The following is a 26,508-nucleotide window of genomic DNA, read 5'->3' on the forward strand; positions in this document are numbered from 1 at the left end:
CCCCGCATTCCACCAGGTTTCCGTTATGCCCACTATGTCAATGTTTTCCCTGGTCCCCAGACATTCCAGTTCTCTCCAGAACTCCCCAGAACATTCCAGAATGCCCCAGGATAGGCTGCTTATTCGCTCCTTTGTCTCTGCATCCTCTCATTGTGCCAAACCGTCTATCACATCCCATCACGCTACCATTCCCAATTTCTTCTCCTACTCTGTCTTTGCCTTGTTGGTCTCTAACCTCCCCATCCTCGTCCCATAGGGATGAGGAGTCCCGAACCAGATGCCCCTCGGCTCCTGTCGGCCTTCCCCCAGGGCTCCCCCCCCCCCCAAGGCTCTGGCAGCAGCCACCGTCTGCAACTTTGTTGGGCCTTGTGTCCCTGGGACTCTTTTAGGGTTCTTTGTGTTGTTTTGTTTTATTTTAATGGCAAGCTGCTCTGATGCTGCCTTCTGGGCCAAGAAGCGGCCTAGAAATGTAGCAAGCAAATAACTAAAGAGTTACCAGATTGCATTCCGAGAGAGAGTAAGAAGAAACGGAGTTCCTGAGCACTCCTGGGGACCCCAAGTGCCCTCTCACAGAGAAGGCTGCTCTCTGAGTCAGTGCTGTGGGCCCACTTGCTTCCAGTCAGGAGTGACTCCGCATGAGTCACTGTTCAGAGCAGTGACTCGTGCAGAGACATGGGAAGGGTTGTGTACTCATACATGCTCCAAAAGCAGGCCTAATGGCAAAATGCGTCTCCCTTCTTGTTGCTGAAAAGCAGCACAGCTCAACTACTAGGAGTTTGAAGATGCGATTCTGAGATGCCCGGTTGCTTCACCCCCCTTCATCTATGTCTCACTTTTGTTCCCATGCTCCCTCGTCTGGCTTCTTTGTAGGGTGGGCTCTGTATGTTCAGCATCTTTTTCTCAGACTCTCCTGCTTGCGCCCTTTCTCACCCCTGGCAAATTATGCGTGGGACAGTCTTCCACTGAACATTATTTTTTTTATTTGCCTCACTCTACCTTGAAGAAGCTTCTGAAAGCAAACCTTGGGCCTCTCATCTGGAATTGTCTGTTTCCCTCTCCTGCCCCCAGCCCACCATTTATTCCCTCCCCTGTGCCTGCAGGCAGGTTCTGGTTTCTGGCTCTGGGTTGGATGTGCTTAAACCTATTGAAAATTGAAAATAGGATGTGCTTAAACCTGAAGAGTGCTTCAGAAATGATACTTGGGTTTATTGTTCTGTGCTTCCATTCATGCAAGGGGGGATGTACTCTGCAGCTCCCTGCAGCTCCTGTGGGTCCCCCAGCCCTCAGAAATAGATTTGGAGGGGGCAAAGGAAGCGGAACCCACCCCCCTCTTGTGTGAATAGAAGAGGCACCTTATCCTGCAGCCCAGTAACAATGATAGTTGGTTGTCCTGGAGCTTCCCAAACGATTCCTCTAAAAATGGCTGCTGGTTCTTTTTCTGCTGACCTGTCAGGAGTTGAGTCAAGGCATAGCTGGCGCCTGCTTTCAAAGCCAAGTCCCGATGGGGCAGAGGCAGCTCCTTCATCTCTTGGCCTGATGCCCCCTCTCTCCCCTGCAGGCACGGGGCTTCTCGGCGTCCGGATGACAGCATTTCCTTCCTGAGCTTCGGCGGCATGGAGGATTACTCCAACCAGCTGATCAGCAGCAATGGCTCAGGTGAGCAGATTTAGACCCCTAGCCTAGAAAGTGATGTCAGTGCAAGCAGACGTGGCAAGGCCTTAATAAGAAAGCAGGATGAGGGGGATGGGACGGACATATTGCCCTTTCAGACCCTGTGCGTTGCACTCTGCAGCTTCTTAAACATTGCCCTTGTGTTTCTGGGGGGTGGGTTCCTGATGCGACTGGGTCATGCTCTTGTGTGTATTCCATTGATTTCGGCTTGCACAAGAGAAGCTAGCTTTTTCCAGTGGGCCCTCAGTGTTTATGGGAGATCTGAACCGAACCCCATGGAAACGAAAATCTGCAGATACTGGACTCCATAAGGGGTGGTGGTGTGGCACCAGAATTACTCACCTGAAGGCCGCATCGGCCTCCAGCTTCCTCAGAAGGCCACCTGGACACTATCAGAAGTCACTTCCAGTTTGTGCTTGCGACTTCTGGTCACACCTGGAAGGTGTTTTGAGGCGCAGGGAGGATGTGGCTGGAAGTCGCTGGCATAACCAGTTGTGTCACAGACAAACTGGTTGTGTCTGGGAGGTCTTCTGAGGCCCTCTGTGGTCTGGGCTTGGCATTTGCGGCTGCTCTAATCGTGGATGCCAGCCCTGCGTATAAGGAGGGCAGAATGTATTTCAAAGTTTTGAATTTAAGTTCTTTCTTTTTTTAATTATTTTTTATTTTTTTATTTTTCCATAAACACAAATTCACTTTTTGCTCGTGTTCCTCAGTGTGCTTTTAGAGCTCAAGAAAACAATGTTATGTTTAACACACAGTGGGGGGGGGGAATTAAACTGTGCACAAATATTGACATCCTAAGTTCTTGGGTGGACTGTATGTCCTGGATTGGTTCATGAGAAGCGGTGGTGCCGCCCTCTGACCTTTCTGCCTTGGGCATCCAGAATGCCCTGGGGGTCTCATTGACTCCAAGAAACTCACCTGGTCTTTGGGTGCAACAACCAAGGCTCCTCAAGGTATCCCTCTTGCAACTTTGGGTGTGGTTGCTCCTGGTTTTCCCTGAAGGTCTTGCTCACTTCTTACAGGGATGAACGTCAGGACCCAGAACAAGGACTCAGTGGAAGAGACTGTTTCCAACTCTCCGGATCCGAGTAAGCACAATGGGGAAGGGGTGGATGAAGGCAGCAGCAAGGCACAAGAGCCCACTTAGATATCCAGTGCTTGAGGGGATCACAGGCCTCCCTCCCCACATTCCTTCTCTCTTTCTCTCTCTTTCTCTGAAGTGGTAAATTTTAGCATAGAGCATTTTTAGTGTCAATAAAGGTCTATGGAATATATAGCACAGAGCACTGCAGTCTTATAGGTGCACTTTCAAACAAACAACTCCCCCATGAAAGCTGAGGGTGGGCTTTCCAGCCCAGGAGCACCCCACCACCTCCAGCATCTAACAGCAGATCCTGTCCCAACTTAATGTTGCCATGCAGTCCTCTTCCTCTTGCTCTCTGGATTTGTACAAGAAGAGGGGAGTGGTGAGGAAGAGGACATGTGGAGGAAAGCATGGTGGTTGGCTAGAGCGGTGGTTCCCAAGCTTACCAGGGTCACAGCGCCCCGCAGCCTCTTCTTCCTAGCTCAGCTGGGTGCCGGCATCGTAAATCTCATAAAATCTCACAAGATCCAAGATGGTGGCACCCTAATCTCATGAGATTTGGGTGCTGCCATCTTGTATATCACAAAATATAGCAAGCCCAAGGATGGTGGTGCCCAAAACGTGTGAGATTTCGTGAGATCCAAGATGGCAGCACCCAGGAGAACAAGTAGGAGGGGCCACCAGGGACACTCACGCTCTGTGAGTGTGCCACCATGCCCTATGGTGTCACAACACCCACTTTGGGAACCCTGGGCTAGGGTGTTGGAGGCACACTAACCACCACTTTCCTCTGCGCCATCCTCTTTCTCTGTCATCCTCTTCCTTTTTGAATTCAGATAACAGGAGTGGGAGGGTTAGATGGGAGCGAGAGGGAGACAGACAAGTGTGAGAGAGCATCCCTTTCCCCGTCAGGCCTTCACCTAAAGTGAACTCCTCAGTTGGCTTGATGGGCACGTCAACTCTGATGCTACCTCCAGAGGTCTGCAGCTGATCAGAGACAGGTCTTGGGCTGCTAGGAACATTCCAGAACATTTGCCTTGGAATGAGAAGCTCTAGCTGGAATCAGATCTGGTGCCTTAATGCATTATGCAGGACCCTGCTTTCCTGGCCTGCACAAAATTGCAGAATGTGCATCATCACAACTTAATGCATTGTGGCTCTTCCCCCCTCCCCCCGTTTAAAAGCTTTTCTAATTGATGGCTGTGGCTCCATTTAACTCTGTTTCTGCAGCAAATCCCGTAAAGAGCCTGGGCAGATGTTGGCCTGACTCTGCCTCTGAGTCGGCTGTGTGGTTTCAGGGAAAGGCAAAAGGGGCAGGCGCTTCGAATAAATGATGACGGCAAGGCAGCTGGCCAAGGCCCACTGCGGCTCATTACTTGCAGTTGACGCAAAGTTGGGAAGAATTCGGGGACAGGGTGGGCAGAGGTTAGCAGCGATGGTCTTGAGCAAGCCACTTGGGGTGGGGAATGTTGAACTGAGGTGTTGAACTGCATGGTCAGGAGTGGTCTGTGTGAGGATTGGGTCACTTTAATTAACGGATTAATCCTGCGCAGAAATAGCCAGCTAAGACGTCTAAGCTAAGAAATCTATGGATTTCAGTATCTGTGGGTGCCAGGCCTGTGGCCAGAGAGCCTCACAGAACCTCCTGGACACGACCGGAAGGGTCTGTGAGACCCTCCTCGTGTTTTTGGTTATCTGCTGGCATTGGTATCCGTGGAGGGTCCTGATCTCCTGTGGATCCAAGGGCCCTGTCCTGCACCACCCCAGTCCACGCACCTGCAAACACTTGGAGAGCAGGAAGGCTTCTTCCACTGCACTTCCACCAACGCTTGCTCATCGCCACTTTCCATCGCCTGACCGGAAGCAGAGGTTGGGTGGACGAGCATGTTGCTTTTGGGCGCTGCCTACCAGCCTTTTAAAAAAATCCACTTCACGTTGGGCACCTTCCAGCCGGGAGGCCAGTTTTAGTGATGCTGCATATTTGAGCAGAGAATCATCCCTTTCGCCTGGGAAGCCTTTCAGTCCTGTCTGCTGCGTCCCCTGTCGCACCAGTTTCTGCTGTGTCACTTAGTCCCGGAATGTCGTCTTCTCCTCACCATGATGCAGCTTCACCCTCCCTCCCTACCCGAAGGAAGGGCTTAAGGCAGAGATGCAGGAGGGCAGAGAGTGCACCCAGCTCCTTCCTGCTGTTCTCTGTGATGGGTGACAAAGCGCTGTTTCAAGAGCAGCTTCCTTGCTCTCTATCGGTGCCCTGCTCTGCTCTTTCCCACCCCCCCTTTAGGAGTCTCAAAGGGAGAGTCTTGTCTGGAGGTGACCCAGACCTTTCCGAGGGGCTCACAGAGAACAAATTATTCCAGTTTCTAGCTGTGCATTGTCTGAGAGCGATATCCCTCACAGGGTGTCATGTAATCCTGGAGACCGTCTCTAGCCCACAACCTCTTTCCAGTCCTCCAAGCTGTGCTTCTGTTCTGTAGCAAACCCAGAAATCAAAAACATGATCTTACTGAGGGGAGAGCACCGTTGAGCATGTGCAGAATGCCTTTTAGTGCAGCGAGGGATCTGAGTTGTTACCTGTCTAGGTTGGCTGCACCTCCCTATTTGAGAAGGTGCATTCTCTGATTCCTTGTTGCTCTGCAGCAGGTGGTGGGCAGGGCATTAGGCTGTGATGTCAGAAGGGATCCGGGGCTGACCTTCCTTCCTGTGATGCCCTTGAGCTACTTCCATGGCTTGTGCAGTTCAGCCAGCCTGATGTGTCTGGGGCGGGGCGGGGGGGGAGGGTGGCAGAATGCAAATTGTGCTTGTAAATGCTGGGAAATGAGGTCTCCCTGTGAGCATCTTCCTGCCATCCAGCTCAAAACCAAGGCAGGGTGTTTTACTCTCCTCACTCAGCACTAGGGTAAAGACCTCAGATTAAGCTCAATTGCAGGCACAGTCGAGCCCCAGAACCTCTCTGTAGAAACGCACAGTTGCCCTGGAGCACATTTCTGCTGGGATCCATGAAAGTGTCCCTTTTGTGTTCTTGAGCCCTTTCCTTGATCTCCCAGTCCCTGTTTGTTTCTTTCCTCTGTTAGTTTCTTAAAAAAAACACTGCACAGCTCCAAAGATTTCTCCCCCCCTGCTATTCTTGTGCTCTCTTCTGCTGAATGCAGGCTGGTCTCTTCAGCTTCTGCCAGCCCCACTTTCTTTTGCAGGAGGAGAGGGCCTGGACTGAATTCTAGGCTTGAAACATTGATGTGATCTTTTTTGGTGTTGTCACTTCTCCTCTCCGTGTGCTTTAATAATGGTGTTTAATTCCGCAGCAGCTGTTATTTGCTTGAGTTGACAATCATCCGATAATTGAGACTGTATTAACTTTTTGGAATCCCAGTTGCATGATGGGAACGAGTTGGCATGGGCACTGCATTGTTTAACAAACTCTGTCTTTCTTTCCCTCCCCTCTTTCTCCCCCTTTCCCACCCTTGATGATTTTGCCCACCCCCACAACCCCTTGTCCCTCTCTGTTCTTCACGCCTTTCCCCTTTGCTTCCGTGGCACCTCCTTCCTCCTCTTCTCTCTTGTCTTCCTTCTTTGCTCCGGATGTATTCCTCCCCCGGTGTCTGCGCCCCTGCCCCGACTGCCTTCCGCCCTTTGACGAAACGAGGCAGTTCTGACACTGTCTGCTCCCCCCGTAGTGCCAGGCTTCTGTTGTACGGTTGGGGTGGACTGGAAATCTCTCACCACTCCGGCCTGCCTCCCCCTCACCACGGATTACTTCCCGGACCGCCAGAGCCTGCAGAACGACTACACGGAAGGCTGCTACGACCTACTTCCTGAGGCCGATCTGGACAGGTAGGGAGTGGCTCTTGAGGGAGGAGGTATTGGGGGTAGCATCCCACAGGGGTCTTCTGGCCAAAGGGGCAGATGGAGCAAAACAGCCATCACAGAAGGGAGCAGAAGAGCTTCAGGCGGCTTGGGGTGCTGGTCATTCGTGAAGAAGGGGCTGGATCTGAGGGAAGCCAGATTAAGAGATGCAAGGAAGCAGGGTCCTGTTTTTGTGGCAGTGGCGTCTTTAAGGGGGTGTGGGGTTTACAAACTGCACTGGGTAACACCGGGGGTGTGTGTGTGTGTGACACCACGAGTGGCCAAAAGTGTACAAATTGTCGGTGGCTCAGCACCCCAGGAGTGTGGACCAGATAATTAGTGGGCCATGGGGTGGTGTGCCCAGGGCTCTCAGCATCTCCCTTAGGAGAAGTGGGGGGGACCGGGACATGTCAGCTGATCCTCTGTGGTGACGTGCAGCACACCCCCCTTCCTGTCTCTGCCCAGGAGGGATGAGGAAGGCCTGCAGATGACGGCCCAGCAGGTCTTTGAGGAGTTCATCTGCCAGCGGCTCATGCAGGGCTACCAGCTCATCGTGCAGAGCAAGCCGCAGAAGCCAGCTGCAGCTGTGCAGCCCCCTCTCAGCAGCAGTCCCTTGTACAGCAGAGGTGAGCCTCCTGGGCCTTCCTTGCGCCCCCCACCCCCAGGCTGAAGCCTCTGGCGTCTGAGGCTAGTCCTGCACAGGTAAACAGTGCGGGGGGCAAGGGTGCCGAGGTGGCAGAGCAGACTGTACCACTTCGAGTTATGGGGGGGGGTCACAGCTCCTTAGGGTCCTTCCAACTAGGAAAGGATATTGGTGGGAGACCTGGTATCAGCCCCCCCCTTACACAGAGGAACATTTAAAAATGGTATACTGCAGGCCCTCAGTATCCATGGGAGATCCGTTCCAGGTCCCCCACCGTGCCAATGAAATCTGCAGTGGTGGGGGCTGCACCAGCAAAGCAGAAGTGCCTTCTGAGGCATTGGGAGAAGACTCCCCCACGCCTCTGAAGACCTCCCAGAAGGCGCTTCCGGTGGCATCTGGGATGTCTTCTGAGGCCCTCCAGCTGCAGGCTCTGCATTCACGGATGTTCAGATCTGCTGGTGCCAAGCCTGCGGATAAGGAGGGCCCACGGTACCAGACTCCACCTGCAGCACACAGTGCTTTGTTCTGCTGCTAGCCCCCTCCCTCCATTTGCAGAAACTACCTGCTGCATGCTCAGGTGAACCCTTGAGGTGTGGGGACTGTATTCTTGTGAGGCTCCCGTGTGCCTGTGTGGGAGAACTTTCTGGTGGCTCGTGCCCCACAGGGCCAGTCCTGCCTGTCACCTGGAGCAGCTGCCCCCCCTTGCTTCGGGGTGCTGGGTAGAACCGAAAGCTCCTGCCAGCAGCACTGGAGCAGGTCCTTTGCTGTCTGGCAGCATGGCAGAGCTTTGCTGGGCCTACACAGCAGGTGTCCATCTTTCCCCTCCGGTGTGCTGTGACTAGGGCTTGTTTCGCGGAATCGACCTGAGGAGGAAGACCAGTACTGGCTAAGCATGGGCCGGACTTTCCACAAAGTGACCCTGAAGGACAAAATCATCACTGTCACTCGATACCTGCCGAAGTGAGTGTCTTTCTCCAGGCCCCGGGCAGACTTGGGACGCACCCCTCCTTTCCGTGAGACACTTGCTTGGTATTCCATAGAGAAAGGGCAGCTCCTCCGTGGGTTGGAGCCTCCTAGCACGCCAAAGAATTCCCTTCCATTCTCTTGTGAGCTCCGGGGGTCGGAATGGTAAGCCAGGATGGTGCAGTGGTTCGGACGTTGGACTGAAGCCTGGAAGAGTCAGGTTCAAATCCTCGCTCAGCACAAAACTCCCTGGGTGACCTGGGGTTAGTCGCTCTCAGCCTCACCTTCCTCACAGGGTTGTTGTGAGGGCTACACTGCCCTAAGCTCCTTGGCAGAAGGGTGGGATAAAAATGCGAATGCTGGGGCTTGCAGCGTTTGTGCCCATGGGGAATAGCTCCTTTCTTCTAAGAGGGGATCCTGAGTTGCCGATCTTTGCTTTTGTTGCTCTCTTTAGGTATCCCTATGAATCAGCCCAGATCAACTACAGCTACAGCCTGTGCCCTTCCCACTCGGACTCTGAGTTTGTCCCCTGTTGGGTGGAGTTCTCCCACGAGAGGCTGGAGGAATACAAATGGAACTACCTGGATCAGTATATCTGCTCTGCAGGCTCCGAGGACTTCAGGTAAAGAAGAGAACCTCCTCTTGGCCGAGGCTCTGTCACTTGGCCACTTTCCAAGAGGCGGAGCTTCCAGTTCTTCCTGGGAAAAGTGGGAGGAGTTCACGTTCATGAGTTCTCACTCATTAGCCATGGCTGCAGCCTCTGCGAACTGCCTGCAAGGGTGCAGTCCAGGGGAGCACAACTGGCCCCTAAGACCTCCCAGTGTCTGAACACTGCCCAGGGCTGAGGCAGCCAGGCAGCTGAAGCCCCCAAGCTTTTTTGTGTAGGAGCTCAGCTGTGATGCTGGATGTCCTATGGCTTCAGTAGAGCCGTACTTACCACATCCCAGACTGCACGTGCCAGTCTGGGGGAGTTTCACTGTGTTTTTGTCCTTATGCTGGTTCGCAAGTCCTCTTTTTATGTCACTTTAATTTTTTGTGGCCTGGTTATGGTTTTTCTCTTCAGTACATCTGCATACTTGAGAAATATGACCTGTCAAAAAAGAAAGACCAGAGCTGTGCTGCTAGTCCTCAAGGACTAGCAAAAAAAAAACCCATAGCTTCCGCATGGAGCCTGAAACAAATATGCAGCAAGGACAGCTCTTCTGTGCAGAGGGAGGCTATTTTCCTCTCCAGGTGGATGTCGATGCCTGATGTTGGTGTGTTTGTTGCCTGTGGCTCTGCACCTGAGAATTCCCTCCAGGCAGCCAGCTGCGGAAGCTCCACCAGAGTTTGGCGTCTTCTTTGGCTCTAGGCCACAGGTGTCTTCGGTGAGAGCAGGTGGAAGAACAGAAGTTTGCGGCTCATAATTATATTTGCTTGCAAAGTAGGTTGACGGGGCTGGCCCCAAGGAAGCGGTCCACAATCTCCCACCTCTTCTCTGGAGGTGTGCCAGCTGTCACCTTCAGCTCTTCTCCTCCTGCTCATCAGAAGAGGGATTCCTGGGAGCAGGGCCATGGCTTTTCCTCATTGAAGGACCACATTTTTTTGAAGCATTAAGCGCTCCTGCTCTGTTCCCCTCTTTCTCATCAAATTCAGGGAGTTGTGGGGGTGGGGGGGTGGACACCCTCCCATCAACCTGCTGCCTCATGGGTGGCCTGGCTCAGTTGACTATACAGTGGCCCCTTCTCATCTGTGGATTTGACTCAACATGGATACCAACCCCATCAAGTGGACCTCCTGAATGTAGCTGAAGTGCCTTATAGTTGTGTCTGGGCGGTTTTCTAAGGCGTGGGGAGGTCACAAGTCCTCCTGGACACTTCTAAAGGCACTTTGGGTTCATTATCCATGGAATTGGGTATCCGCTGGGTGTCCCAGCAGATGAGGGCCCACAGTAATGGTTGGATTTGAGTGGCTTGTGAGCAGTTTGTACGAGACCTCCTACTCACAGGGCAGTTGTGTGGAATGCAACTCATTCTGCTGGGTTTTTTTCTTTTTTGTGACCGTCTTGTGCAGCCTCATCGAGTCGCTGAAATTCTGGCGGACACGTTTCCTTCTGCTGCCGGCCTGCATCAGCGCCACCAAGCGCATTATGGAGGGCGAGGTGCACTGCGATGTGTATGGGGGCAAGCCCCGCTCGGACGAGGAGGAGTGGCAGCTCCTGGACGGTTTCATCCGCTTCGTGGAGGGGCTGAACCGCATCCGCAGGCGTCACCGGTCAGACCGCATGATCCGGGTGTGTCAGTGGTTTTAAGCGGAGTGCTGCATGTGGGCCGGGGGCATGTTTCCCAGGACACCTCTGTGGTGCAGCCGCTTGTGCTCCCTGACAGGTGTGCCTGTGTAATGCGTGTCTCGGCAGGCATCGTGAATGGAATAAGTTTGGCACTCCTGATTTGGACGCACACTGACTCATCTGTGTCCTTGCTGACTTATCTGCCAAGTTCTGTGGCAGTGAGGAGAGGAATGGCTCCAAAAGGGCAAGGACCAAGGGTGGGCAGCCTCAATGCCAGGCTGGTGCTCCAGGGAGTTCCCAACCATCTGCAGTGAAGCTGGTGGCATCTCGGTCACCTGAGCGACAGGGTTGTGGCTTCCTCCCTCTGCCAGCCATGGGAGAGTGCAAGAGGTCAGGCCCTCTTATGGGGGTGCACAGCTTGCCATACTTCGTATGAGGGGCTGGAAGCTGCTGAGGAAGAGCACAGTGCCACCGACAGCTTGGCTACCCAGGGAGGAGCAAGCTGAAGGAGCCATTTCTGCAGGGAAGGAGGAGGCTCCCTGTTCTTTCCAGTCTGAGGCTCTGTGGGGACTGGAACCAGTGGGGAGCACCTGGCATCGGAGCCCTCGGAGCACAAGCCTGATGCCTCCGAACCTCTCAGGGGCAGGTTTGCCAGTGAAGAGGCCTCACAAGGCAGAAATGTAGGTGCTGCAAGCTCTGGAGGTGGCACCAGAAGTACCAGTTCAGCCCAGTGCTCCCCACACTCGTTGGCACCAGCACCCACTTTTAAAAGTGATAATCTGTCATGACTCACTAGAGATTGCGAAAGAAATATTTCATGTATTGATTGGATAATCGGGTCCTGAGGCTGCTGGGGACTTTACGTACTGTGTGTGTGTGTGTGTGTGTGTGTGTGTGTGTGTGTGTGTGTGTAGACATTTGCTAGACTCTCCCTCGAAATGGAGTTCAAGGACTGACCTCAACCTTCAGAGTCATTCCAGTGTACCCAGAAGGCTGAACCGGTGAGCAGGACATGCAGTGAGAGACTCCCAGGACAGGCAAAAGGCTGAAACTGGTTCACACATGATCTCCAGCATGCCAATTACTAGAGAGAATGGGGAAGGGTGCCATTTTAATTTGCAGGTGCAAAGATGACTTCAGCCCACAGGTCAGCAATCCAGCTAGTGATTTTCTCCTGCAAGCCAAGCGAGGGTGCTTGCAAAGTTCAAAAAAAAGTTCCAAAAACCTTTCATGAGCCCCTGGTGGGTTCCAGCTCACAGTCTGGGTGAACACTGGTGTAGCAAAATGTTGATTCTGATGGATCCAGGACACAGCCCCCTTCAGCCAGTGAGTGACTGGAAGGGATGTGACACAGGTCTGGCTTCACTCTTGAGTATTGTCTGAATGGGACGCCCACCAGAATCACATGTCAGCTGCCCTGCGCTCCTGTGGAGGACCAGAGTATGAATCAAGCTGAATGCATTTCAGATCAAAATTGCTGTTTGGGGATATGGATGGGGTTATTCACCTGCACGGAAGCCATAGACTCAGCTCTTTTGGGGAGCATTCAAGGGGCCTGTCTGTGCTGTCATGCTGTCTTCCTGAGGGATTCTGGGAAGTATAATTGTGGGCAGGCCCAGGCGAGAATCTTCCTGCACCTGCAGCCCAGCGAGCATTCCCGCTTTCCAGCTGATGTGCTGCCATTGCTGTCTGCTGAATTTGAAAAAAGGAGGGCAGAATGGAAATGTGGAGGAGAGAACAGAGGTCTCTGGCGCTCTTGCCCGCTGTTCTCCACACTTACTTTCCTGACCCAGGAAGGAACAGCCAAAGCAGGCACCGCATGGGCAGTCTGTCATTGAGCTGTGACCCCTGCATCATGGATAAGCTGGGCTTCCTGGTGTGCATATTGGGGGGGGGGGGATCCCTGAGCAAAAATACCTTGCACTCTTCCCCAATCACAATTCCCATGATCCTTTGGGGAGGAGCCATGACAGTTAAACCAGGTGTAAAACCAGAAAGGCCAGCTGAGAGATGTTCCAACCCTGTCATTCCCTGGTCAGGGAGAGGGCATCTGGTGACTTCCCTTCCTCCTTGTTTCTTGTTGTAGAAAGGAGCTGCCCTGAAAGGCCTGCAGATGACGGGCCCCATCTCCACGCACTCCCTGGAGTCGCCTGGGCTGCCGCCACCCCTGGGCAAGAAGGGGACCTCCGCCCTCTCCGCTCTGCTGGAGATGGAAGCCAGTCAGAAGTGAGTCAGGGCTGTGCGCTGGAGGGAGTGGTGTGTCCGCCTGGCTCCTGCACGGGCCTGGCCTGCTGGTTTCTGCTCTCCCTGAGCCTGGGTTTGTTGGGGTCTCTTCCCAGAACATGTTCTTGGGTGCCTGCCTGTAGGGTAGACAGAAGAGGCAGCTGGGGGGAGCCTGGACCTGCATATAAACCACAAAAGATTGCCTCAGTGCAAGGGTAGCTGCACAGTGGACTGGTTTGCAAACCCAGAGGAAGGCAGAGCTGGTGAAGGACATCACAGAGCCCCTGCCCTAAATCTGCCAGCGAGGGGAGGCAGGCGACCCAACCGCCCATTTTGCCGCTCTTCGGTATAATTCAGCAGGTTGGGAATGCCGTGTCTGCACTGTCCTGAATGCCCTTTATTCCTCCCTCACAAATTTGTTGCCTTGGTGCCATTGCTCTGCTTTGCAAAGGCACAAGAGGGAGGTTCCTGTCCTGAGCAGAATGCAGTGTGTAACTCAAGATCCCGGAGGCTCCGCTGCAGTAGGGAGTGGGGGCCAGGTGGCTGTACTAAAGGCTTCCTGGAAAATGTGAGTTTGTTGTTCTAAGGGAGGCAGAAGGATACTTTGGGCTGCATTTAGCTGAATCTGGGGGTTCTCAGCCCAGGAGAGTTTCCTTTCTGTGTCCTGGTGATGAAAGTGAGGGGGTTCGGTTGGCCTTTCCTTGGTGCTGCCCTCTGCGAGCCCCCCGCCCCCCCGGTCAGCTCCTTTTTGTGCATGCAAACTCCAGTCTGTGAAGCTGTGGTTAGATTTCATGCATTGGCCACAGGACTCGGGGAGGAGTTTTGCTGCGGCCTGGTCCAGGACACTCCCCAGATCTTTGCACAATGCGCTTCCCTTGTTTTCCAGGACCCTGGGTGAGCAGCAGGCAGCGGGGCTTGCCGGGAGAAGCACCATCCAGCCTGCAGAGAGCAGCAGCGTGGCCATGACGCCCACCTTCCTGGACAGTCCACGCAAGGTACAGGCCTTCTGGGCACTGTCCTGTTCGCAGAGGCATCACGCTGGCAGGTTACCACACTGCTCTTGGTGTGTGTGGCTCTTGACACGCTCGCAGCTATGGTGGAATCCTGGATTCACTTGCCCCAAGCAGGCCCGCCCAGGAATGTTTGCTGGCTTGGGGTCTCCTGGTCTGGGAAGGCCAAAGACAGGCTAGGAGGCCCAAGGCTCCATTCTCTGGACCTTTGGCTTCTCGGCTGTGGTCTGAGCTGTGAAACTCTCCCTCGCAAATTTGCAAAATGTCCTGCTTGGAGGAGGGAACGCAATGGAGTCCTTGATAGTTCAGCCTCTGCAGCTGCTGGGAGTTTTACTTCCTTGAAAGGCTAAAAGGGAGGAGACGGAAGTGGGGATTGGCCACAAGCCTGTGGGGAGAGAAGCAGCCATTTTATAACTGATACTCCACACAGACTTCTTTGCCGCCGGATGCACTGGCTGGCCTGTGCGGTTGCTTGTTCTCTGTGACTGCACCAGTGTCCCATTTCCACTCCCCCCCCCCCGGATTTAGGAGTTGGGTGCTTGGTAGGATCTATCATCTAAGGGTGCTAAGTCCATTCAACGTGACAGCAAAAGTCAGAGTGTCAGTAGCCGTAAAAAAATTATGCACTGTCCTTCCTCACGATGGCATGTTTCTGCAGCCCATCCCAGACTTCAGAGCACTTCACAGATCGTCACTTGGTGGTCTTTCCAACAGCGTTGTTGTGCAGGCCTGCAGCCGTATCCCCACGTGGGACTCCACAGGAAGTTGCAATGGCTTCTGGCCTAGAAGCCTTTCAAAGGGGATTGGACCAATTTATTGGACAGAGGAAAAGTCAATTACGGGTCGCAAGCTATGATGGGTGTCTGCCGTCTCCTTGTTTTAGAAGTCGGCCAGGTGCAAGGGAGTGGCCACAGGATGCAGGGATCTGGTTGTCTTGCGTGCTCCCAGAGGCATCTGGTGGGTTCCTGAGAGCTGCAAGAAAACTGAACTAGGTGGGCCTTTGGCCTGAGCCAGCAGGGCTCTTCTTAATGGGGCCCTGTTTGCAGCTGAGGCAGGAGTGGGGTCAGCACTTTGCATTCATTAGTTCAGTCACCATGACTCCCTGGTCAGATGCCGGGCTTCTCTGGGCCATCGGAATGCCCAAAACGGGCATTCTGAGGGTTGGCCTCCCCCAGCCCTCAGACCACCCTCCGGACCCAACTGGAGCACAGCTCCGGTCAGGTTCAGAAGATCCAGGTGGGCCCAAATCAGTGGATCCAGAACTCACGGATGATCAAATCCACGAGTTCCAAACCAACTGATATTGAGGGCCCACTGTATCTGTATCCCACCTTTCCCCTTCCAGTGAGAGGCACCCAAGGCTGCAGCAAACTTTCTTAATGGACTGACTTGGGCTGCCCAGGCTGTGTTGGACTTGTGGTATATCCTTGCTCACTTAGAGCTGGGGGCCCCTCCCCACGCCACTGAAAAGCCCCCCCCCCCACACACACACACACGTCAGTTTGTGCATTGAGCAAAGGAAGCTAGCGTGACAAAGAGGGAGGGAGGGGGTGCTGGTGGAACACACTGTCCCAGCTAATTTAACTTGAGCGGCTTGTTCCTCTTTGGGGGAGGCTGCGTCGGGGAGAGGGGGAGGGCTGGATGAGGTCCAGCCAGGGGCTGGTTTTGTGAACTCAGAGGTGAGCAGAGAGAGTGAGAAGTGTGAAGGGGGAGCGTGAAGAGTTGGGGGGCCAGAAGTTCCCTCCTCAGCCAGACCTGCAAGCCCTGCCATGGTGGGGGGGGAGTGCTGCATTGATGGAGGAATCCCGACTGTTCATTCCTTCTCCCCCCCACACACACACTGGGCTTTCCATCATGAAGCTGACAGCACAGATCATGGTGCTGCTGGGTGTCTGGAGGATTTTTTTGTTCACTGAAGACAGGCAGATGGGGAATCGGTTACGGATCTCTTAACTGTGGAATGAATTGAAAGGGCTTCTCCCTGTGGGGGGCAAACACAAACGGGAGCTGCTACTTGGAGGGGGGTGGACTCAGTCGGAAGGCAGCTGCAGTGATCAAAGACCCCTCTAGACTGACCTCCTGTATCTCACAGTGGCCCACCAGATGTCTCAGGGAGCACACAAGACAACAAGAGCCCTTGGCCTGTGGCCACTCCATTGCACCTGGCAAGCGGAGGCAGCCTTCTTCTAAAACCAGGTGGTTGCACGTGCCCATCATGGCTTGTAACCTGTGCTGCACTTTTCCTCTACCTGAGTTCAGTCCCCTTCTAAAGACATCTAGACCAGATGCCACCCCCACATCCTGGGGCAAGGAGTTCCACAGACCAATCACACACTGGGTCAAGAAATATTTCCTTTTCTCTGTTTTCACTCTCCTGACACTCAGTTTCGGTGGCCGTCCCCTGGTTTTGTGCTGTGTGAACGGGAAAAGAGTGTTCCTCCATCCACTTTCTCTATCCCCAGCATCATTTTGTATGTCTCCATCATGTCCCCCCTCAGATGCCTTTTTTCTGGACTGAAGAGCCCCAAACGCTGTAGCCTTCCTCGTAAGTGAGGTGCCCCACTCAGAAGTCGTTTTGGTCCCTCTCTTCTGCACCTGAATCTCACTGACCTCTTTAGAACTAGGAGAAGGTGGTGAGAATTAAGAACTTCCGCTTAGAACAGGGACATCTCCTCGTTGCTTGAACCAATTAGGAGTTCCTTGAGGATTTTACTGCTCTTTCCAAGTCCAGGATTTGGCCTGTGGAGACTGTTCTCCCCACGTACCCCCTCCCCACCCGCCCACACACCCTCCCTGCTCCACACTGCCACCTCCTCCTCCTAGCAAAGCTCCAACAAGCTGTGCTGCAGGTAGCAGATGGAAGTCGCTTGCTGCAGCCGGCCTCCATTTCATGCACAGGCTTTGGGGACTCATGTTTTTTTTCAGAGGGCTCCTTATCTGTCCTTGTTGCCGCAGCCCCTGAATCCACCTTGGAGCATTGCAGTGGGGGGGGGTACTCTGTAGAGCATGTCACTTGAGTGGCCCAGCTGTGTGGGCAGGAAGGGAGCCCCGTCAGTCCTTTGCTGCTCCCCTGAAAATGCAGGAGGGAGACCAGCTGTGGGACTTGCCAAAATACCATTGGTGGGAAGCTTTACGAATAAGGCAGCTTTAATTCTGGTTGTTGAAATGGCCACAGTTGAGCAGGGATTTAAAGTATTTATTTACAGTATTTGTTGTTGTTAAGAATGTTTATTTCTCAAGCACTTTTCAAGGAAAAGTTTGCAGAGTGGTTTACAGAGAAAGTCAGATGACTGTGCCCTGAATTCACTGTGTCTCTCGGATGCAGCAGTCGTGAGCGTCCACATGGTGCTCCAGAACCCTTCGGTCAGGACTGGGCCAAGAGAGGAGTAGTGGCAAGAGCACTGGCCTTGGGCCAGAAAGACCCGTGTTCAGATCCACTCAGCCATGAAGCTGACTGGTGGTCCTGGGTCTGACTCTCTTTCTCTCTCTGCCCTTCTGTCTGGCTTACTTTACAGGGTTGTTGAGAGGATAAAAGGGGGGAGGGGCCATGCAAACCACCCTGAGCTCCTTGTAGGAAAAAAGGGCGGGAGAGAAATGAGAAGCACAGAATGAAACGGGAACTGCCTTGTATAGCGTTGGGTGTTCTGCTCGTGGGTGGGCGCTTGCGCAATGTGCATCTTGCGAGGACGTGCCTCAAGGCGTCTGTGGCCTGCTTCACCTCCTCCCCAGGCTTCAATTGATCAGACTATTCCGGTGACCCTGGAAAGCAGCCTGTTGACCGCCAGTGCCAGTCAGGCTGCAGAGCGAGGTGGCGGCAGCAGCACTCAGACCTTTGCCAATCCCCAGAATGCCGGAGATCAGGGGTCCGCTGCCTCTGGCTCCACGGAGAGCAGGTGAGGAAACACCGCCGGTTTGGTCAGGGCACGCACACTGGGGAGGATGGGGGAGGGGTGCCCACATTTCAGACCGGAGCTGGCACCTGACTGGGAAACCTCCTTCTGGTTTCTAGACTTGAAAGAAGAAGGGGAAGGAGCAGGAGAGGAGAGTATGGGCTAGAGTGTCAGAGGTGCCCAGCCCAGCCCTCCTCTCCTCCTCACTTCCTCTCCCACTCTTTCCCTCTTCAAATTTAGGGGTAGGAGCAGCAGGGAGGCAGCAGGCTCTGTATGCTGCTACCTGAGGGGTAAGAGGTGTGTGGGTGCCATCCCTGAACAGCTCACCCGGAGGGAGCGGAGATCCACCCGCTCCTCCTCCTTTTCAGAATGACTGGCACTTGCTAGGGGGAGGCTCTTCCATTATGCTCAGAAGAGGAAACTGGACCTCCCCGAGCTGGACCAAGTCCGGCTGGGAGCTAACCTTTTTTTGCTTGAACTCTGCAGCTCTCAGCTGTTCTCTGCCAACTCCCTGACATCATCGTCTACCTTGATGGAGATCCTGGAAGCCATGAAGCACCCCACGTGAGTACACTGCTGCCCCCCCTCTCCCCTCCCTGGCCTCTTGGATAACTCAAGCAGATGTCACACCCTTCCTATGAGAAAGGGAGCCAAACAGCAGCTCTGCCACTTGCCTGCACGTCTCAAGGCCCTGGCTGGCAGGCTCTGAAGTTCAGGGATCTCCCGGGCGGGGGGTGGGTGGTGGTGGTCAGTGTTTCCCCGCTGGAGGAAGCACAACTTGGTCCCTGCTAATGAGGCACTTGTCCTGGTGGGCTCCAGCACAGGCATCCAGCTGCTCTCGGAACAGAAGGGTCTCTCGCCGACCTGCTTCATCAGTGCCGAGGTGGTCCACTGGCTGGTGAACACGGTTGAGGGGGTGCAGACCCAGGCCATGGCCATTGACATCATGCAGGTGAGGGGAGGCCCCGCTGCAGGGAGCAGGAGGTGGCTCTTCCTGTCAGGGCACAGAGCAGCTTCTCCGTTGGCCAGAAGATGGATGGGAAAGGGGGAGAGACAGTGACTGACCCCAGGTTGCCCATGAACTTCATGGCTGAGCAGGAAGTTTAACCCGGATCTTCCAGGTCTAACACCAGGACCACTACATCATCGTGGTGCTGCTGAATGCCCCCTTCAAAATGCAGACCTGTTTCAGCGGACTCTGAAATACATTCTGCAGCTCACTCTCCTTTTTCACCCCTGCATTTTAGAAAATGCTGGACGAGCAGCTGATCGTGCACGCCTCCGGGGAGGCCCTGCGCACCTTCATCTATGGGTTCTACTTCTACAAGATTGTGGAGGCCAAGGAGCAGGACAGAGGTCAGGGGCTGAGTTAGCAGCATCAGCACTCCCAGGGGGGGCCCCTTCCTCGGGCAGGCTTCCAGTGTCGTTTTGAGCATCTCTCTGGGTTTGCACACTTGTGTCCCCTCCTAAAGGCAGTCTTCAATAAGACTAGTACAGTCCCCCCCTTATTCTCTGTTCAAAGACCCCCTGCAGATCCGTGGACATGTAAATCCATGGCCATTTGCGGTTTGAAGAGCAAACTGGTGTAGTGACTTTCCCCCTGGTATCCACAGCATCCGCACCGAGTCAGATCCATGGCTGCTGGATACGCAGCTACCAGGGTGACAGTGCCTAAAATGTCCAAAAACAAAACAGAATTAATGACAATATTTTCAAACGTTGAATAAAACACTTGGAGCTGCGATTTTCAACCTTTTTATCCCATTGCAAACGGACAAGGCACTAAAATGGTCAAGCACACCATCAGTTTTTTGACAGCTAACAAGGCAAATTGCACTGCCAGTGGGGGGCTCACATGCCCCAGTGGCCCTACTAATCCCCTATACATGTGTGTGCTCCCCCTTCAAAGTCATCTAGGCCAGATGCCGTCGCTATATCCTGTGGCAAGGAGTTCCGCAGATAAATTACATACTGGGTAAGGAAATATTTCCTTCTGTCCTGACTGTCCTGCCAGTCAATTTCATTGGCTGTGTCCTGGTTCTGGGGTTGTGTGAGTGGGGAAAAGACCTTCCCTTTGTCCACCCCACACATAATTTTGCAATATGATCACAGCCCTGCAGCAAATGACTGCCCTCTGTGAGCGCATACCTGTGACCTGGCCACAGATGGCAACTTGCTGTGTATCTCATGTTCTCTCTCACACTCTACCTCCCCCACCGGCACAGTGGGAATACAGCCGCCCACCATGTGGCACACGGCAGCGAAGGACGAGTTTTCCACCTTCCAGCGGAAGTGGTTTGAGGTGGCCTTCGTGGCCGAGGAGCTCCTGCACTCCGAGATTCCAGCGTTCCTCCTGCCATGGCTGCCCAGCCGCCCAGCGTCCTATGCCAGTAGACACAGCTCCTTCAGCCGCAGCTTTGGAGGGCGAAGCCAGGCAGCTGCACTGTTAGGTAAGTGTGCCCCAGAGATGGCAGCTGGAGGTCTGGACCAGACTGTCTGGAAGGTTGATTAGTGCACCACTGAGTCACTGCTGGCTCTCCAAAGGGCCCGAGAGCACAAGCGCGTGCACTGACCTCCCCCTCAGTCCAGCAGCTGTTTGCAATGGAAAATAAATTATTAGTGAAAAAGAAAATAGTAAATCAACTCTTGCGGTGAACGGGTTCTGAGGAATCTGGGTGAACTCAAGAGGCTGTTCGGGAGAGTAATGGCAGGCAGCCTCTAATTCAAGGCCCAGGAGCCCTGCGCAGTCTCAGCCAGTCTACATTGGACAGGCAGAAAACTCCAGTCTGGAAGTCAGGCTGGCAGTGACATTGCAGTGACATGAATTCTCTGTGCAGCGTAAGAAGAGGAACAGAAGGACAGCAACTGGCTTCTGTAGAGAGGTCTTGTGAGAGTCCCGTTCAGAGATCTGCAAAGAGAGCAGCCCATCCCAAATAAATCTGCAGGGAACATACACTCTTCCACACAGAGGCACACAGCTTGCTTTCAGGCTGTAGGGTGCTTTCATGCTCAACAAACGGGTTTGGGGGCTGACTGCCCCAGTATCCAGAATACAGGCACTTTCTGGGGGCAGCTAAAGCAGGGTGCAGGAGACCTCTCCCCCTCACAGAGAAGAGTCTGCTTGGCTGGGCTAATTGCTGTTCCAAATCAATCACACTTGACCTTTATTAGGCATAAAACTTAACAGTTGCCTGAGCAGCTTACACAAGAAGTTGCATTCAAGCAGCTCATCATAACAGAAATAAATGTGGATTATGTAGGCTTTCCCTCCATTTTGCGTTTGGTTAAAATCTCATATAAAAAATCCACCGTTGGTTTTACCGTTTCTCCATCTGTAAGTAGTGCCTGTAGTTTCAAGCCGTTCCAAATCGACACAGAGAGGTCTTTGCTTTTTAAAATCATTTTAACACCTTGTTGTTATGAAAAGGTTTATTGCTTGTGCAGAAGCAGTTCTGCCAAGAAAGCAAGAGAGGAGCAAGAAGTGCAGCCTGCTGACTTGCTCCTTCCCCTGGTGTGAGCCGCCTCTGCCTGCCCGCCCCAGCTTGGACCTCAGTGGCTTGGGCAGTTGTCACACCGAAAGAAGAAGCCAACAGCAGATGTCCCGGGGGGGGGGGGAGCCGAACACACTGCTAGAATCCTCCACGTCAGTGCAGACGTTGTCTGCGGGCTGCTGTTGCCCACTTGCCCTCTCCTCCTCTTTCTCCCCGTGGCAGCGGCCACCGTGCCTGAACAGCGGACAGTGACGCTGGACGTGGACATCAACAACCGAACGGACCGCCTGGAGTGGTGCAGCTGCTACTACCACGGCAACTTCTCCCTCAACGCCGCCTTTGAGATCAAGCTGCACTGGATGGCCGTGACGGCAGCCGTCCTCTTTGAGATGGTGAGGCCCAGGGGCTTCTTCCTGCATGTGTCACAGAGGGTGGGAGAAGCTGCACAAGACTCTTCTGCAGAGGAATTATGTGCCTCTCAAAAGCTGGCTGTCTCCCTCTCCTTGTGAGAAAGGCAAAGGGGGGAATCTTCACCCACACCCCTCACCGCCCCTCCTCTCAATCTGTTTGCAGGTCCAGGGCTGGCACCGCAAGGCCACTTCCTGTGGGTTCCTGCTGGTCCCTGTCCTGGAAGGTCCATTCGCACTGCCCAGTTACTTGTATGGGGACCCTCTTCGCGCCCAGCTGTTCATCCCCCTCAACGTCAGCTGTTTGCTGAAGGAGGGCAGTGAGCACCTTTTTGATGGTAAGAGGGGCACTGAGGGTCCAGGCAGAGCTCTTGGCACCAACAGCTGTGTTTGCCGTCTCTGGGCATTGCAGTTCCTGCACATGCTCCAAAAGGCGGATTCCACCTTAGATGCTTTCCAAGGGAGGGAAGGTTGGAGAGGAGCAGTCCGTGTCTGGCGGTGATCTGTAAAATGATGTCAGACCAGGGAGGACATTCCCTTCACATAAGGTGAGCCCTGCTGGATCAGGCCAAGGACCCGTGTCGTCCAGCTTCCTGTGGCAGTGGCTGGGCTAGGCAGGCCCTTGGCCTTGGGGAGCAACTCAGGCTCAGAATGCTGGAAGTTGTGATGTTGGTGTGGGCTGAGAGGTGGTCACAGCCTGGAGCTCCATGCTCCTGAAGAGGAGCCCGTCCACCCCCAGATGCCTGCATGGACCACCCCCCTAGGAGTGCCCTTTGACAGGAAGAAAGTAAACGTAGAACAGCAGTTCACTTGGCAGCCCCCAGGTATGCTGCTTCTCTTAATTGGGCAGGATGGAGGGATCCGTCCAGTTCTGGGACACAGCAGAATTGCCCGTCCCCAGCAGGGATCCACTCGGATGCGCAGCTGGCAGCCTCCACTCTGGCTGGGCACCCTGGGCTCACAAGAGCCATTTCTCTCATCTTCTCGAGCCGCATTCAGAGGAATTCTGTAGTATTCATCTTGCCTTCTGTGACATGATAAGATATGCTGGTGTCTCCCCCCCCCTCGGGTTTTCTTCTGAGCTCCTTGGTCTCCCTTGTTCCTCCCCCCATGTGCCTCCACCTTGTACTCCATGACTGAGTCTGCCATACTTCTGTGAATTGCGTCCCCGGTTTCCATGGTTACATTTCCCTCCTTCAGGGCAGTGCTGTTGCACATGAGATCCAGGGAGGGGAACTGCCTCTGCTGGTGTCCCCCCTGTAAGCATCTCCTCCTCCCAGCCCAGTGATGGAAATGAAGACCTGTCAGTCAGGAGACTTTTTCCTAGTGAAAAAGGAAAAGGTGGGTCAGGAAGGCCGAGATTCCTGGAAAGGAGCATGCAGGCCCCGGGTGCAAACCTTTCACTGTGCTGTCTCCATTGTGGGCATTGCAGCTCTTCTCCCCCATTCATAGCTCCTAGACTAGGATTCTGAACAGTGTGTAGAAACCAGTTGTGTAGCTGGGGCCTCTGGCACACGAGGGTATACAAAGTTTTGGCACTCCCCCATACACCCCCTTGGGCCTCAGAAGGCATTTCCAGTTTTCAGCAAGAAAAGACCCCCCAGGAGGTCTTCTAGGGCCCGGAGAGGCTGCATGTGGCCCTTCTGCCTCAGGATTTACCATCAGGGGTGTGGGTTGGCACCCCCTCAAGGTGTACCCCCCCAGCCCCACTTAGATATGCCCATCAGCCCAATAGGCTGATCCAGTGCTCAGAGTATGCAAAGTGAGTAAAGCAGCTTGGTCAAGCCAAGGGTGGGGGAGCTGAGAGGTGCTCACTCTGTGTCACCCCCCCCCGTGTAGCCACCTTCCCTGGTAGGGGGGCTGCTGAACCAGCCCATCTGCTCCTACCACATACAAACCTGTTGAAATGTGACCCAGTTCCTCTGCAGCTTGTCCCTCTCTCGATTGTTCCCCTTTAGGCTTTGAGCCAGAGACCTACTGGGATCGCATGCACTTGCTCCAGGAGGCGATTGCCCACAGGCAAGTGTGGGGGGGAAGCTCTTCTGGACCCTGCATGCAGGCATCCTTCACGAGCTGCTTGGCTTCCTCGCTGGAGAGGGAAGTGCCTGAGATCTGCAGGCAGGGTCTGAGGGGTTGGGGGACTGGGAATATAGTCAACCAGATTGTCTGGGCGGGGACTGAGGCTCTGTAGGACTTTCTCTTGGTGGGACACCTACCTCTCAACTCAGAAGTAGAGGCTTCTCTGGTGCACAGAGGAGTTCCACAGGTGCAGCTTGCTTCCGGATGATGCTGGGCAGCTCTCCTGTGTTCCCACCCCCATGGAGTGTGAGCTGCATGCCAACAGCAAGCTGGGGAGGGGGCCACCCCAACCGAGAGCCTTTTCCCAGCCTTCTCCCTGCTATCCAGATGACATCTCGTGGTGGGAGGCTCCTCTGTGGCTTGAGAGGTCACATCCTGATGAATGCCTGGGACTGCCTCTGTCTGTTCCTTTTGTCTCTGCTCCTGGCTAAATTATCCTGAGATGTTTTGCGCTCTCCAGGTTCGGGTTTGTACAAGATAAATATTCTGCCTCCGCATTCAACTTCCCTGCAGAGAACAAGCCCCAGTACATCCATGTGACAGGTGAGCGTTTTGTTTTTCTGGGAGTGGGGCTGTAGAAGTGCACATGCCAGGTGAGGCCGCTGGCTCACACTGGTGTGAGTCGGCCAGCAGGAAGCTGCAGTGACGGGAAGGGGTTAGGAGCAGTGAAAGGAGGAGGCCAGGCCGTGGCCAGGGGGGCTGCAACTGGTCTGGGTGCTCACACTTGGGGAGGCCTCACCCAGTCACTCTGGGGCCCTGGCAGAGGCAGCCTGCAGGGGACAAGTGCCCTTCTTGCAGGCTTGCTGTAGCTCACTTCAGGAACCTGAGGGGCCTCTCCTCCCGTCAGAGAAGGGCACTCTGCCTCCCTGGGGTTCTAGCGCCTGCCCTGTGACAGGGTCCTTTGCATAGGTTCAAATGGTAGGCCATGGGTTGCTGTCTCCCTCAGCAGGGAAGGCAAGGGGGCTAAAGCCTGCAGCAACAGAGAGTTCCCAGCCCCTCTGCCTGCCTGCCTGCCTGCCCCCAAGATTGGAGGCACTTATTGAAGCTGCACAGCACAGCAGGGCAGTCGCTGGTCGCACCAAGCACAGGCTCCTGCCCCCCTTGCCCGAAGCACAGCCATGGCAGTGGGAGCAAAGCAGGCGTTTTGCTGTGAGCTGAGCTTCTGGCTGACACAAAAGCTCTTGGCAGAAGTTCCACTTGGGAGGAGCAACCAGGAAATCACACAGGACTTCTGGGGAGGGCCCAAACGTCAGTGCCAGAGGGTCCCACCCCTGCTTTGCAGGCAGAAGGCTCCGGCTTAACATCTGGCAGCCTCTGGGGGGGGTGCTGGGAAAGACGCTCTCCCTGGAATCTTGGAGAGCTGCTGCCAGGTGAACCAAAGGCTGGATTGTTGCAAGGCAGCTTGACGTGCCGGTCTGTGGGGGTCCCCAGGGCCCAGCAGCCGTCATGCAGTCAAGTGTTTGGAGCCAAAGCGCCATCTCGTGCGGGGTGCCTGCCGCTCACTGAGGAGCGGGTCCTCTTGCCTCCAGGGACAGTGCTGCTCCAGCTGCCATACTCCAAGCGGAAGTTCTCTGGGCAGCGGCGGCGGCGGAACTCCACCAGCTCGGCCAACCAGAACGTGTTCTGCGAGGAGCGCGTTGGCTACAACTGGGCCTACAACACCATGCTGACCAAGACATGGCGCTCCAGCGCCACGGGGGACGAGAAGTTTGCGGATCGGCTACTGAAAGACTTCACGGACTTCTGCTGGAACAAAGACAACCGGCTCGTCTCCTTCTGGACAGGCTGCTTAGAGAAGATGCACGCCAGTGCACCTTGAAGGAACCCCCTCACCCTGCAAACCACCATGAAGGCCAAACATGGTTGAGGTCAGCAGAGAGCCTCTTGAAAGTCCTGGCTCCGCTCTGGGCAATGGAGACCTTTTGGGGGGCCGTGACTTGGTTAATTGGCAGTTGCCACTCAGGTTCACGGGTGGTGTTTCCCAGGGGCCGTCGCCTTTGCTTGTTGCCGTTCCCATCTTTCTGGAGGGAAGACAGGTGTGCCCGAAAGCATCAAGCTGGATTGGTGAAAGAAGGCTGGGAGCTCCTCCAAGATTGGGGGGGGGGCATGTTTTGGATAACCCTTGAATCCTCACGTATTTGTGTTCATATGTAAGATACTGTACTCTGTACATACATATACGCATAGGTTCATGAAATAAAATGTAGGAGATACATTCCATTCTCCTTTCCAATGAACAATAAGTATGGTGTGCCCAGGGTAACTCCATTAAGCATTGAACAAACAGGCTGAGAAAAGACCAGCTGCAATCTGCAGGGCCACCAACACATCATGGTCCAGCCCTGCTCTCAGTCAGTCAGTCACTGGCTCCATGCTCACCCTAGGTCACTGGTTTGCATCGGGCTCCAGTTGGTGGCCTCAGAGTTCAAGTAATTGAGTCGATCCCACCACCCTGGGGAGCAGCCCTGTGAATCTTGAGTGGAAGAAACTTTCCGGGAGGAGGAGGGTATGACACGAGCAGTGAGCAGAACAGGGAGCCCTCCGCGAAGATGGAGCAATATCAGTACAGTAATACAGACAATACAAGGAGAGCCAGGATGGTGTTGCGGTTCAGGAGTTGGACTTGCACCTGGAAGACCCAGGTTCAAATTCGCACTCAGCCACAAAGCATCCTGGGTGACCTTGGGCCACAGTCACTCTCTCCTGTCTCCAACTCACAGGACAAAAGGAGGGAACTATGCACACCCCCCTGAGGTCCTTGGAAGGAAAGGCGTGTAAAAATGTGGAAAGTAATAAAAAATAATGGGTCATATAAAGAACAGCAGAAGTCCTCAGAGCACACACTGAGGACCAGAAGGCCAGTGGGGGAGACTGTGAGACCCAATCAAAACAAGACAAGTGGTAAAAATGGGAGGGCGAGAGACAAGGGAAAGAC

General features: G+C 54.3%; 1 protein-coding gene across 2 annotated transcripts in view; it reads left to right on the forward strand.

Moving 5' to 3' along the window:
* DEPDC5 (DEP domain containing 5, GATOR1 subcomplex subunit) overlaps positions 1-25,775 on the forward strand; it is a 64,368-nt gene extending 38,593 nt beyond the window's left edge. For both annotated transcript variants that reach the window (XM_066610033.1, XM_066610034.1), the window contains exons 25-43: positions 1,559-1,656; positions 2,697-2,762; positions 6,430-6,586; positions 7,064-7,224; positions 8,084-8,201; positions 8,659-8,826; positions 10,257-10,476; positions 12,560-12,699; positions 13,583-13,691; positions 17,436-17,599; positions 18,083-18,160; positions 18,416-18,548; positions 18,844-18,952; positions 19,822-20,046; positions 21,310-21,479; positions 21,661-21,832; positions 23,453-23,513; positions 24,034-24,116; positions 25,103-25,775. In XM_066610033.1, coding sequence (XP_066466130.1) covers positions 1,559-1,656; positions 2,697-2,762; positions 6,430-6,586; positions 7,064-7,224; positions 8,084-8,201; positions 8,659-8,826; positions 10,257-10,476; positions 12,560-12,699; positions 13,583-13,691; positions 17,436-17,599; positions 18,083-18,160; positions 18,416-18,548; positions 18,844-18,952; positions 19,822-20,046; positions 21,310-21,479; positions 21,661-21,832; positions 23,453-23,513; positions 24,034-24,116; positions 25,103-25,392 — 2,722 coding nt within the window. In that variant the 3' untranslated portion in view covers positions 25,393-25,775. The remainder of the gene's footprint in view (positions 1-1,558; positions 1,657-2,696; positions 2,763-6,429; positions 6,587-7,063; positions 7,225-8,083; positions 8,202-8,658; positions 8,827-10,256; positions 10,477-12,559; positions 12,700-13,582; positions 13,692-17,435; positions 17,600-18,082; positions 18,161-18,415; positions 18,549-18,843; positions 18,953-19,821; positions 20,047-21,309; positions 21,480-21,660; positions 21,833-23,452; positions 23,514-24,033; positions 24,117-25,102) is intronic.
* Positions 25,776-26,508: the final 733 nt, after the last annotated feature.

This window comes from Tiliqua scincoides, chromosome 14 (genome assembly GCF_035046505.1).
Source record: "Tiliqua scincoides isolate rTilSci1 chromosome 14, rTilSci1.hap2, whole genome shotgun sequence".
NCBI lineage: Eukaryota > Metazoa > Chordata > Lepidosauria > Squamata > Scincidae > Tiliqua > Tiliqua scincoides.